At 41.6% G+C, this 14,217-nt stretch overlaps 1 protein-coding gene across 3 annotated transcripts in view; it reads right to left on the bottom strand.

Moving 5' to 3' along the window:
- PPM1M (protein phosphatase, Mg2+/Mn2+ dependent 1M) overlaps positions 1–14,217 on the bottom strand; it is a 335,956-nt gene that overhangs the window by 175,318 nt on the left and 146,421 nt on the right. The window contains exons 1-3 of one of the 3 annotated variants that reach the window (XM_086939023.1): positions 12,246–12,275; positions 11,845–12,030; positions 10,819–10,939 (exon numbers count right to left, since the gene is read on the bottom strand). In XM_086939023.1, coding sequence (XP_086795149.1) covers positions 10,819–10,939; positions 11,845–12,030; positions 12,246–12,256 — 318 coding nt within the window. In that variant the 5' untranslated portion in view covers positions 12,257–12,275. Of the gene's footprint in view, positions 1–10,818; positions 10,940–11,844; positions 12,210–12,245; positions 12,276–14,217 lie in introns of those variants that run through there. The other 2 variants (XM_086939022.1, XM_086939021.1) reach the window with 2 other exon arrangements.

Here is a 14,217-nt window from a genome sequence, read left to right as displayed (position 1 = left end):
AACTGCGTAAAGGACAATGGGTTATTACAAAAGGTGTCAGGTGGTGGTGGCTGTGAAGGGGACATAATAGAATCTTTTATTTTGATAATTTTTTCGATGAAAAAAAAAATTGAGTGTATCACAGGTCTCTATGGTAGGGGTTTGAGCTGGGAGGGTCCTATCGTCTGAAGTAAGCTCATTCAAGATCTTAAATACCTCTCTAGATTTGTTACTAGCAGAGAGAATTCTGTAGGAAAAATGCTCAGATTTTGCTGAGAGAATGGCCTGCTTATACTCTTTGCGGGCAGCTACGTATCTCAGTCTGGATGCCACGGAATAATCGCGTCTCCATATGCGTTCCCGCTGACGCACCTCAAGTTTATACTTCTTGAGGTCGTCAGAGAACCACCTATGGGAATTGGGGTGTCTGGTGCGGGGGAATGTGATTAGGGGGGCGAACTGCTCACTGGCTGTCTTCAGCCAGTGGCCAACGTTAGCGTCCATCACATTAATGTTGTCATGGGTGCAGATGGTAGGACGAGTATCGTCCAGGGTCGCTAAGAAGCCTTTGGAATCATAGGCATTCCATTTATGTGAGTGGCAGCCTGCCATCAAGGGAGCCATGATCTGCCCCATAAGGGTAATGGTGGTATCAATTATATGATGGTCTGACCAGACACATGGGGAAATAAGAGGCTGGGAAAGAGTTAAATTGGTGGTCCAAACATGATCAAGTGTGTGGCCTTTGATATGGGTGGGCGAAGAGATATGTTGCGTTAGGTTCAGGCTGGTAATATATATCTGATCTTGAAGATGCCCTTGTGGAAATCAATAGTCACCCACCATTGATTGTTAATGAGGAAATTAGGTGCCTTCAGTAGGCCGATGATTTAGTACTCCTAAGTCAAACGCAAATCGGTTTACAAAGAGGAATGAATGCCTTAGCCAAATATTTAACAGTACAAGGGCTAGAACTGAATTTATCAAAAACAAAGGTCGTACGGCTAGTAGATGCCAAAAACAAAAACAAGAAATATACATGGTATGTAGAGGGGAAAAAAGTCGAAATAGTTGCTTCCTACAAATATCTTGGATTTATGGTAGAACGAAAACTAACCCACAAATCACAGCTCATTTCAATGAAGTCAAAATCTCAAAATCTGATATATGGCTTCAATGTATTAAAAAAGAAATTAAGCAGTTCATCATATGGCAACTTATTAACAGTTATGCAAGCACAGTTAATCCCAACAGTAACCTATGGCACTGAAATAATGAAAGGATGTGAAATTACGGTTTTAAACAAAATACAAACAAAAGTATATAAAAAAGTCTTCCATATCCAGCAAAGCGCATCGCCTGCACAGGTGCGGCTAGAGTTTGGCTTATTAAACCAGGAATTTCGCAGCAAAGGATCTTTTATAAAACTGTGCTGGAGATTGCGTGCTTCTGCAAGTGGAACTATAGATCACCTATGCTGGAAAGAAATAGAAAGACAAAAAGGAAAGAAAACGCAAGGATCCAGGGGTAGTTACTTAAACCAGGTGATAATGGACCTCTCCGCCCTAGATATTTGGAATCTTAGCATAGGAAAAAAGGCATTCAACAAACTAATTAACATCACAATAAAATGTTTGTCTCACTCAAAGGATGAGAACACCCTACTGCAAAGACGGCATGCCTGGACAGTTATTAATTCATATGGAAAAAGGAAGCCTCAGGAATATTTATCACCGTATTTCTCACGTACTTTAAAACATCAATTCATGAGGTTGCGTCTGGGCATGTGAGAAACAAAAGACTTAATCCCAGCATGGAAGGATAAAAGGGAAAATCGAGACTGCAGACTATGCGGATATAAAGACGAATCTATTCAACACATTTTCTGTGTATGCCCTATGTTACTAAATGAGCGGAAAGCACTTTTAAAATCACTACTGAACAATTTGAATATACGCTCATGTAGAGAAGCGGTAACTACCTGGCTCGGCGGGACCTTAATCCCATTAGCATGTAGAGGGGTGAACATTTTAAACGTGTATCTAAAGGAAATCGGTTGAAACTATATAGAGCGCAAAAAAGATTCTCTAAAAAAACTAACAGCTAACCATAAAATTAAAAAGAGTCAAAGTGCTGTTTTTTTGTTTTTTTTAATAATGATGCTAGAAAGACAAGATTTTTTTTTACTTTGTTTAAAAAACGAAATTTTAAAAATTAGACGCATAAAAGTAACATATTAATTATTTTTGTATGATTAAGCAAACTATTCTATGTGTATATATGTAGTAGTATTATTTAAACAAGCATTTGCAATGCAATAGGTCTCGCATTTGGAAGAGTTTAAGCTATTGGCATTGTAAATGACAATGCCTTTTATTTATCTGTTTTGCTACTTAACACATAAATAGAAGGCATTGTCATTTACATTTACAATGCCAATCGCTCAAACACTTGTAAATGGGAGACCTGTTCAAAGAAGCGGCCGCCATTGACCCTTCTGCTCAAAAAGTTAAAATTGTGCATGGCGCGCTGAATGTTGCAGGAAAGCATGCTGTGCCTGCAGTAGGAGAAACTCATTAAAGAAAACAGTGCTCACAAACAATAAAAAATGAGGCAAAAGCACGAGAGAGCAATGAAGCAACACGGGAGAGCTGGGTAATCTAAAACTTTACAGCTATTGCAGATTCTGCAACGTTCGGAGTTTGAGAATTATGGTATAGTCCAATCGAAGTTTGAGAATTATGGTATAGTCCAATGAACAAAACATGTACGCAAATGTTAGCAATGCAATTTGGGTATTGCGATGTATATGAGCGGAAGTGACTAGCTACAAATTAACTATAGTGTTACTGAAGAAGCTGGCAGCCCTCTGCTTGAAAGGTGTTCACACATGCAAGATGTTTTAATCAAAATATATGGGGATGTGTGAGGAAACCACATAGTGAACAAATCATGTAATATCTGGTTTGTTAAATGCTATTTCAGGGAATACATTGATCAAATATAGCACCTTTGCTATCCTTAATAATACAATACTTTAGATGGTGTAATTTCATTGATGAAGGTGCCCAGAATCCGTAAAAAAATATTTGTCCCGTAACGCAGGTCGTTCTGCATGGCCGATCCTCGGCATGTTTCACCTCATGGTGCTGCGCCTTTCTTTTTAAACCTGTCCTGTTTCCTGCTCTCCTACCGTCAGCATAGGCAGGACAGCTGACTGTGAGGGGTATGCAGGGATATCTCTATGCGTGATCATCTACACAAACAGCTTCACATTCACAGGCGCCATGGTGAGCTCGTTCTGTGGTGGGTTACATGTTTACAGCAACAGCATTCTTTCAGAGGAGCATCAAACAATTTTGCGAAGATTACTGTTTGAACGCAGTAGCCTATTCCACCAGAAGCAACATATCTTCACAAAAGCCATTAGATCTGCACTGACTGTAGCAGCCCAGGAATGCCATGATAAGCAATTAGCAGCATTTAAGGTGGAAGGGGGGAAAGCCACTAATAAAAGCACAGACAAAACGCCTACCATTAATTAAAAAAAAAAACAGCGTCCCACAAGTGGTGTGCGCACGCTGTAAGGAAACAAGCTTACTTTAAGTAGAGCTATCCTATTAATGGAACTGTGGGGACAATGATATAGTTAACTTCAGTATTGGGGAACTCGAGATCACTTGCTGGTTGGGAGAGGTTAGAGGGCAAGTCTCACCTAGGAGTGGTTCACTCAGTCCTCGGTATCAATTTTGCTATGCTGGAGGTAGATAATCCTGGCCAAACCATCTATCTGAGGGCAAACCTGCAATCTGGTGTGCTAGGCATGTGCGTAACCCACGGCCGAAAGCGGCGACGTGCTTCTCTCAGTGGGGCTTCCTTTTCAGAATCTGCCCATTGTAGTAAGTCAGAGAACCAGCGGGTGAGGTTAGGTCCTTGGAGGTATTTGCAGGTGGGGAAAATGTTGGAATCGGAGCCATGACGACGTCATTACAATGCCAGTGTAATCTTGTCATAACGACAGTGATGAATGTCACAACAATGCCTGGCTTTACCAAAAAAAAACAAAAAACAATATTACTCAACCCTCTCGTCTTCTCCATAAAACGTATGTCACTGTAGTGGTGCCCACCGCGCCTACATAAAACATATGCATGAAGTGGGCGCCATGATAATATGAAGAAACTAGCCCAGAATAACGCGGTGCTGAGTCAGGAAGAGACATTAAGGGGGAGGAGGGTAGCGCAGCAGTACTGTAAAGCTGTCACAGGAGTACACGTCATAGGCCCGCCTCTGTCACCCTATCACGATACCCACCAGCGCGCACCCACACTGAATTCACCCAGCGCCCCCTGCAAGCGCCAGGACGTCAGCCTGAAAGGCGCTAGCACGGGAGCTAAGTCACATGCAACCATGGATCACACACGCCCCCCAAAGGCACACAGCTCACAGTAAAGTAACCAGTGTACATGTCACCAGCATTCTAACACACAAAGTAAATAACCCCAACTTACATTCTAACTATGACATCATGACCTGTCATTTCAATTCACTGGCCAAAACAACTGCACATTAATTCTGTCCACACCCGTGCGCCGTGAGTGACAGTCCATATCTGTCGTGCGAGCAGCTCACACTGACCGTTACAAAAATGTAACTACACCCGTTAGCTGAGAGTGACCACTGCTGGACAGTATAAGCCAGCCCTGCCGTTCAGTAGAATAACCAGGAAGTCAGGCATCCTTGCCCGTGACATGGGCGGGGCCTGTGACGCGGCCGGAAGAGGCCGGTGTTGCTCGTTGATGCGGGGCTCCCATCATGGAGGGAGAGCCCCGCGGTAGCGTGAAAATACAGAGAAGTGCCCCGCGTGTGGAGATGCGCCGGAGAAAAGGAGCGCGGTGAGGCGACGCGACAAACGAGCACGGTGAGTGGAGGCAGGAGATATGTGTGTCTGTGTGTGCGCGTGTGTGTGCGCATGAGCCCGTGAGTGGTGGTGGTGGTGGGGGAGGGGGGTGCGTGTGTGTGTGTGTGTGTGTGTGCGCGCGTGCCTGCCTGCCTGTGTGTGTGTGTGTGTGTGTGCGTGCGCGCGCGAGCCTGCCTGCGTGTGTGTGTCTGTGGGCATGCCTGCGTGTTTGCGGGGATTCGGAGCCAGGGGACGGGCAGCCTGATACAAAAGCGCGAGGCGCGCTCACGAGGACAAATCTGAGACAGCAGAGGCGCGTGGCCGAATGCTGCCTCAGATTCCCCGGAAACTAAAAACAATAGGTCCTGCGCTAGACAGCGCATGCTACGCATGCGCAGCTCTACGCTCGACCTAAAAACGTTATTTGGTGTAATGGTTTTTGTTTTTAAAAAAGACCGATCACCCAAAAAAAAATCTTGAAATCTTGATTAACACAGCTACCTTAACTTTGTCCAATGCTTCTGAATCAGGAAGGTCTGCAGCATTGGACTAGCAGCAGATAGGAGTTTATCCGGTGCTGCTAGCTGCACTCGAGGGTGCTTCAGAGACAGCCAGCATTTGCACACCTAAAGTATACAACATGTTTGGATGGAATGCTTGAATTCATCACATCCACTGCCAGGTCCTCTCTGAACCGGAACACAAGCAACTCAGGACAGGTTATACCCTTGTTATGGGCTCATCAACTGAGTATAGCTTGGTTCCAGTGACACAGTCTGCACGGGGCCCATGTCTGGACAACACATTAAACTACACAAAAAGTGCTTGATGGAATGCTTGAAATAGCTCAGCAACTGGTAATTACTCGGGTCGCATCCCAATCTATTGTTTTTTTGCACACCACACCATCTCAGTTTGGACCCAGTTATATGCAAATCAGTCTTGACCCTGCTTCACTGGGAAAAGTCCAGCCCGAAGTGCCAAGCCAGGTCCTCCCTGAGCTGAAACACAAGCAACACAGGACAGGCGAGTCTGGTGCACCAATGCAGAATAATTAGTTCCTTAAAGAACCATGTGGATTTTAACTAGGGAACTTGATGACAAAACCAACATACATTTCAACATTTTATTTTTTAGAAACCTAATAGTAAAAATAATTACAATGAACTGAAGAATGTAAATGTAAATGTATTTGAGCTTATATAGCGCACAGCTACCCGCAGTGGGTTTCCCGGCGCTTGCTTAGGGAACCCATCCTGGTATTCCCCTGTGAGATAACCCCGGCAGGGTATCCACAAGGTGAAAGCCAGGCATCCCGCCGCGAGGGGCCGTTGTGGAGATTAAGCAAGCTATTGCCCAGAGTCGCAGAGTGTGATCCCGTGAGTCGAGAAGGCACCGGAGCGAGAATTATCGATTCCGTGGAATTTTCAGCCCAAGACCCGCCGAGGCGGGGAATTGAACCCTGGTCCAGGGCCGATTTCAGCTTCCGGGTCTGCCGCCTCTAACCCCTGAGCCACACTTCTCCACAAGAATGTCTAGAATGAGACATGCAGGTAGTGCTTAATTTGTGCAGGTAATTGGCCTCAGTGCTCATTTTTGAGGACTTGGACTTATTTTTCATCATCAGAAATGGGGAAAAGTAAAAGGAAGAACAAGATAGGAAATCAGAGATAAAGGAAAAAATAGGATCGTAAATAAACTACAAGAGTGAGAAAAGGCAACAGGGGGTGCAGAGTGGTGGATGAAGTGACATTAAGAGGTATGACATTCAGCAGCACCAAAGAAAACCTTTAGGCTCCTGCACTTGCTTTTCCTGAGTGGAAGAAATAGATTGAGTAGATACAAGTAAAACTTAAAGGATCGTGGTGAAAAGGAAAAGTTGGTGCTGCTTAATAGTAGAACTAACCTTGAGGTAATGTACAAGATTAGGATTTTTAGCTTTAACAGATGAAAGGTGTAATTGTATTATAAAAAAAACAAGAGTGATGGTAGATGGGTTAAAATAGAGGCACGGCATCTGTTAAGGTGATATTACAACATTCCTAAAAATTGGAAGGGTCTAGCAGCTTTTTAAAAAATGTAGAGTAAACTGAGACCAACTACTGCTAGATATTCAATACAAACATCCTGAATGACAAGCCTGTTCAAAATTGAGTTTATTATGTATATTTGTATCAAAATGTTCACCCTTCTCATCACCAATTCTGAAAAGGTACAATCTACCTTATGTCCATCAAGCCTTGACTATGGAAGCTGCCACAATCCACAGCATCCAACAGGAAACACAATGAAATCTAAGTTTGACCGCATTAAATATTAACAGAACAGAATGTCTAACCTTTGTGAGTGGCAATGGTAGCTTGTAGGAATCAAGACTAAGGGCCTCATGATGCCAGGCAATCGGAAAAGACAAAAGCCATTGCGGTGGTCGGGAGACTGCCTGAAGAGCATGCAGCGGTCTGCCTGCCGAATTTTGATAGAACCGCCAAGCTGGCGGTCAGAACTCTGTGGTAACACTGCGGGGCATGCCACAGGCACTGGAAAGTGCTATAGCAAATGCCGCCGCCATACAGCACCTTCAGCACGTCAGTGCACTGCGTGTCATGCACTATGTTGTGCCTGGCACACAGTGCACACATGAGAGTGCGAATGTACGGGGCACTACATGTACCCCCCACCCCCTGGCACATTTTACTCTGCGCTCCGATGACCGGGGGTCCTGTTTGGAGCCCCCTCGATCCATTTCTAGCCCCACACTGTTTAATGTGTACATGGCCCCCTTGGCAGAGGTAGTAGCCCCCTTCGGAATCCAACTGGTGAGCTACGCTGATGACACCCAGCTAGTAGTCTCCCTCACCCAGACAGACTCCCCTCAGAACAATCTTTGTAGCTGCCTGGGTGAAGTTGCAAAATGGATGGATGCCTCCCATCTAAAACTGAACGGAGGAAAAACCGAGCTGATGCTGCTCGGAAGAAAGGCCACCTTTAACACCCCCTCTATGTGGCCTTCCTGCATGGGACCTGGACCCACCCCCAAAACGGAGATAAAAAGCCTAGGGTTTTGGCTCGACACGGAGCTCTCCTTTAAAACCCAGGCAAAAAAGACAGTGGCTACGTGCTTCGGTCTAATAAAAACCATCCGGAAAATTCTTCCCCAGCTACCGGAAACTGCGAAGAAAACCATAGTCCAGTCCCTCATTCTATCCAGGCTGGACTATGGGAATGCTCTCTACTTAGGAGCCCCCATCTCAGTCATCCGTCAACTGCAGATAGTTCAAAATTCTGCAGCAAGGCTACTCTACCAGCCGTCGCACCACCGCAGCACCTGCATTAAGGGCCTTACATTGGCTCCCAATAAAGGAGCGAGTCCATTTTAAGATCCTTTGTCTGGTCCATAGGACTCTCTATGGAAACGGCCCCCCCATTTTGAAGGATATGATCAGACCATACATTCCATCTAGGCACCTTCGCTCTAACCACCAAAATCTCCTTATAACACCCAGGACCAACAAAGCTCGGTCTGGGGACCGCCTCTTCTCCCGAAATGCAGCAAAACTGTGGAATGCCCTACCGCTATCACTTCGCTTAGAACCCAGCCTGCTGGTGTTCCAAAAACAACTAAAAACAGCATTGTTTCCTAGACCATAAACCAGTCTTCCCATCTATTATTTCTGCATCACCCTTCCACTTTCATCAAGCGCTGGGATGCTTCCGAGTAGCCATGCGCTATAAAAGAGCCTTTCAATTTCAATTTCAATTTCAATTTCTGACAACCTTTATATGACGGGATCTCCATCATGTAAACATTGTTGGAAAGGGATATTGTAAACCCACCTATGGTGCCTGCCGCTGGCACCGCCGCCATTCTGGGATGCTTTTCTGACTGCCGCACCATCGGATTTATGATCCTGGCGGAGGTGGACATGTTGCATTCAATAGCTGTGGGTCTGACCGGCAGTATCGTAATATGGCGATCGGACTGACAACAATGGGCTGTTGCGGTCAGACTAATGACATCGTAATAAGGTCCTAAGTATGAAGGGGCCTTCAAGCTCTGCATGAGTTGGTCCCTCTGTGCCTGTATGTGATGTGTGAAATTGATATCCTGTGAAGTTGCAATGGTGAATGTGGCTGAACAAGGACAAAACAAACACAAAATGTTCATATTATGTATATGAATGGCCATAACAGCAATTTCTATTGAAGTCAGCGAAGGCCATAGTGTACACTAAATTCCTTAGAAAGCCTTCTAGGCATCTTGGTAAACTGCTACCAATCTCTGGTACTTTATTCCTTCACATTAATATAAGTTTTTAGAACAATGCATGTAATGTTTGGATCTTGTTACATTCAAACACAGAAATAGGTACGATAGTGTCAAAGAAATGTAAGGAAGTAAGAAAAATGTACTATTCCCTAATATTCACATTTCCCTCTCTTGGGAAGAGACCACATACATTTAGTATAAAATCTATTTCCATCTCAGGGATGCATTAACTAGTGTTTTAGGTGAGGCATTTCTGGCTGGATGGTACTATTTTCGGCTTGTCTCGTGGGTTCAATGGTTTCTTTCTACAGGCATGTTCTTATTCTCAGTTTTGTCATTATAGTACTTGATTCTGCCATCCATGCAAAATCATTTATATTTCATCCCAACTCTTTACAATCATGACCATAATAGTTTAGGCACCATATTGCCGGTACCAAAGACTATCTTCATGTATGTACATTCAATACACCTCAGTGTACCTCACATAATTTTCTTCTAGACTTTTCAAAAACCTTGCAAATGAAAGAGGTAACAATTAGTTGATAGTCAATCTCATATTCATTCAATACCAACAGACCAAAAGTGTTCTGTATTCCTGAGAACATCGCAATTGCAGGAATACAAGTGACAGATTTCCATAACAAAGTATTTCTCACTCTATGTCACGTAGAGCAAGTACTTCTGTAAAAAAAAAAAAAAAAAGAAAATTGATGGAATTACGTTAATTTGGGGTGGCAGCGTTTTCCAGATAATTATGCCACATATTCCATCATCTGCTGTTTAATCTGCAGATGTTGACAAAATAAAGTATGTTTCTAGCTTAAATGGTTCAAAAGTTACTAAAAATGACGTAATCTTTTGCCATTCAGTGAAAGACCCTTTGTAAAGTTTGACTGATCCCCTTTCTGTTCCTTATCACTGTATTTGGGTGTTAAAATTTACTAATAAGGGAAAACCTTTGCCCAGACAGTATTAACCTGTGTAAAAAATACAAAATAACGAAGCAATGCTATCACAAATTGTGGGCACTACGCTGCATAATTTGCCTTTTCGTGCAGCATAATATAGACAATCCTGCCGCATAACTGTGTCCTTCCCTGCTACATGATTCCAGTAGTTATGTTCATAAATCATGCAAAAAACGACAGCTCTCTATTAAATACCATACATTTGTTACAATACTTCAGATATGGACAATCAGGAAAATCTGTTAATGCTGGCTCGCTCTGTGGCATGCAATAGTATGAAACAATTAATATTATTTTGCTGCTCTCTTTTGTTAGTAATATTATGCTAAAATACTGTTTCTCAAGACACACAGCTCCTTTTGCATTTAAAGAAGTGGTAGCATCTTTATTTACAATAAGATACATACACACCCTATTTTCACATCAATGGAGGAAGCGTTTAGTAGACTTAATATCTCTTACTTCGGGCAGCTAATCATCTTGAATACAACTCCTCTGACAAAATCAGTCTAATATCAAATTCTTTCAAATCATTTATCATACAGAGAGTTTCGGCATGCCTCAAGACACAGATATAAAAGACCTGAAAAAGTATTACTTTTATGAATATCTCCTACAGAACCAAACCTGTTGCATCCATATCCATGGGTAAGACCAGCCTGAATCCACCCACCTTCTTTCCCTTCCCATTGTGTACCAACCTTCTCTGGATTTACTTCTGGGGCTTCTTCTACATCCATTTGTAACCTGGTCCTCCTGATGTGTACATGGCAGCAAACCGCCTGGTCCTCATTGGTAACCGACTTCTGTGCATTAATGACTCTAGGGCGATAAATATTCAATTGGAGAATACCACCCTACTGGCATAATGACTAAGCAAACAATAAAATTAAATATTGTAACAGCTTAAGAAGAAGGGAGATGCAAGCAGTATAAGAGAGGTATCAATGGAAAAGAGAAACCAAATACAACTAGACAGGGAGTCAGAAACAATTTAGACACAGAGAACATACAGGGAAAGAGCATTAAAATAAAGAAAAACAAAAAACTAAGACGAGGAGCACCTGGAAAGTTAGAGAGGAAGTACACTGCAAGAGGACTGTTAATAAAGATAGCCTTAAAGAATGAGTAAAATAACAAAGAAAGTCAGCACAGAGGGAGGAAGAAAAACGCAAAAGAGACTGAGACAAGCCAAATTGAAGAAGATGCATGAAGCAGGAAAAAAACCGGATCGAACCAGAAAAAGAGTTAAGGTGACGGAAAGGGATCACAATGAACGAAATCAGAGACAAAGTGAGATATACAGCACAGATAGGAAGATATAACAAGTAAGTATTACTTTAAATATCACCAACTCAGAACTTACAGATCCTCTCTGGGTTAAAGCAGTGCATATCACTCCCCAGAAATAGAATAATTAAACTGATAGACCTATGAAATGGGAAGGTTAATCAGGGATTACTCAAGAGGTTAAGGAAAGCACCTGCAGATATAGGGGCTGGCATCGACCGAAAGGTTCCAATCGAAATACACAAGATGGACATTCTGCATACCAGAGACTGGATCTTCGTAGGAGGAAAGGAGAGCACAGGGTTGGTATGTTAGTTTCGGGTAGGTAGAAGGACTTTAGGGAGAAGATGGATAGATTGCTTTTTCTTTAAAATATATATTTAAACCATGTAAAATCAAAAGTCAACTACTTAAGTCCCAAGAGAGCCCTCACTCACTCTGCATATCCTGTGTCCCACTGGAGAGGCCAGTCCTTGGTTGAGGAAGATATGGGTCTGAGGCCAAGACTCTTTCCTTCTCTGTAGATTGTAGGCAGGAACCGAGGTCTCCGGGGCACCGTGGTCTTCTGTGCTTTTAACTCCCGGGCAATGGGTCGGCTATCACCTTCCTCAGGAAACGACCGCCTAGTTTTAGCAAAAAATAATTTCCTAAGCCGACTAAAAGACATTTAGGAACCTCCTGAAATATAAAATCAGTGTCCTCCTAACTTCTGACAATTTAGTACGTTTCTTTTTCATCTATTTCCTCGCTTCCTCTCGGCGCCTCTCTTCCTTTACTCTACCTACGTTTTTTTTTCGTTTTTCTTTCACTGTTGGCAGCAGTCAAACATCAACCTTACTTGTTTATCATTCTCCCACCTGTCGTACAGTTTTCCCTTCTCTCACTCCTGCCTCGTTTTGTGCTTGGCAGACTGTGTCCTTTGACCCTTTCAGCTGAGCCGCTCTTAAAGAACCCTCTCTATGGGAAGCCGTTCATGTCAAAATTACAGATCCCCTTATAAGACACCTCCTGAAATGCATGGAGTGCTCCAAAATAAATTTGACACACACCAGAATGAATGTAACATGTGTCTAAACAAATATGAAACATGGCAGAGTGAATATATTACTTAGTGGACAATAGGAATAACACACTCTTTGAATTGGATAAAAGGTACACCAAGATGTATAGCAACTACGCTGAAATGAATATGACTGTTGCTGAAAAGAATACAACAAGATCTCAAGTGAATATAAACCCTAATGAAGTGATATAGAATGGTGATGGAATGAATATGACCCACATCGGAACGAATATGGCACATATTGAATTGAATCTGACACGTTTTAAAATGACTGTGACACACATGAAATGAATGTCAGACATAGAACAATGAATACAAGCCATGTTCAAATGAATAAGACACATGTTCAAATTAATACAAGATAAGGTGAAATAATTATGAATAGTGTCAGAATGAATATGACTAACACTTAACTGAATAGGACACGTTATTATAACTATGATACCAGTTAAAAAAAATTTGGTGTGAAATTTAAATGAATATGTCCCACACTGAAATGAATATGAGAAGTCTTAAACTAAATACAACATGCATTGGAATGAATGAAACATGGCATAATAAACGTACTATCTATCGCACAATATGAATAATATACTTTGAATTGGATATAAGATACACCAAGATGTATAGCAACTACGCTGAAAGGAATATGACTGTTGGTAAAAAGAATACAACAAGAACTAAAGTAAATATAAATCTTATTGAAATGATATACACCGGTGCTGAAATGAATCTGATTCACACTGGAAGAAATATGGCACATATTAAATTGAAATTGACACTCTTTAAAATGACTGTGACGCACATGAAGTGAATGTCAGACATACAGCATTGAATGCACGCAATGTTCAAATGAATATGACACATGTTCAAATAAATAAAGATCATTTGAAATAAATATGACTATTCTCAAAATAAATATCACTAACACTGAACTGAATATGAGACATCTTAATATGAATATGACTGCATTTTAAATGAATTTGATGTGCATTAAAATTAATATGGCCCACACTGATATGAATATGAGAAGCTTTGAACTGAATACAACATCTATTAGAATCGATATGGCACATATTACATTGAATATGACGCTTATTTAAGTGACTGTGACACACATAAAATGAATGTCAGACAATCTGCAATGAATACAAGCCATGTTGAAATGAATATGACACATGTTTAAATCAATACAAGATAAGGTGAAATAATTATGACTAGTGTTAGAATGAATATGGCTAACACTGAACTGAATATGACACGTTAATATAAATATGATTCCAGTTGAAATACATTTGGTGTGGAATTTAAATGAATATGACCCACACTGATATGAATATGAGGAGCTTTAAACTGAATACAACATGCATTAGAATCAATGAAACATGGCTGAATAAACATACTATCTATTGGACAATATGAATAATACACATTGAATTGGATATAAGATGAACTGAGATGTATAGCAACTACGCTGAAATGAATATGACTGTTGGTGAAAAGAATACAACAAGCACTAAAGTGAATATAAATCTTATTGAAATGACATACACCGGTGCTAAAATGAATGTGACCCACACTGGAACAAATATGGCACATATTAAATCGATTTTGGCAGTCTTTAAAATGACTGTGACACATGAAGTGAATGTCAGACATATAACAGTGAATACAAGCCATGTTCAAATTAATATGACACATGTTCAAATGGATAAAAGATCATTTGAAATAAATACGACTAGTGTCA

This window comes from Lissotriton vulgaris, chromosome 9 (assembly GCF_964263255.1).
Source record: "Lissotriton vulgaris chromosome 9, aLisVul1.2, whole genome shotgun sequence".
In the NCBI taxonomy this organism is placed as follows: Eukaryota; Metazoa; Chordata; class Amphibia; order Caudata; family Salamandridae; genus Lissotriton; species Lissotriton vulgaris.
Note: the sequence above shows the minus strand (reverse complement) of the source record. Positions and strands in the feature narration are given on the sequence as shown.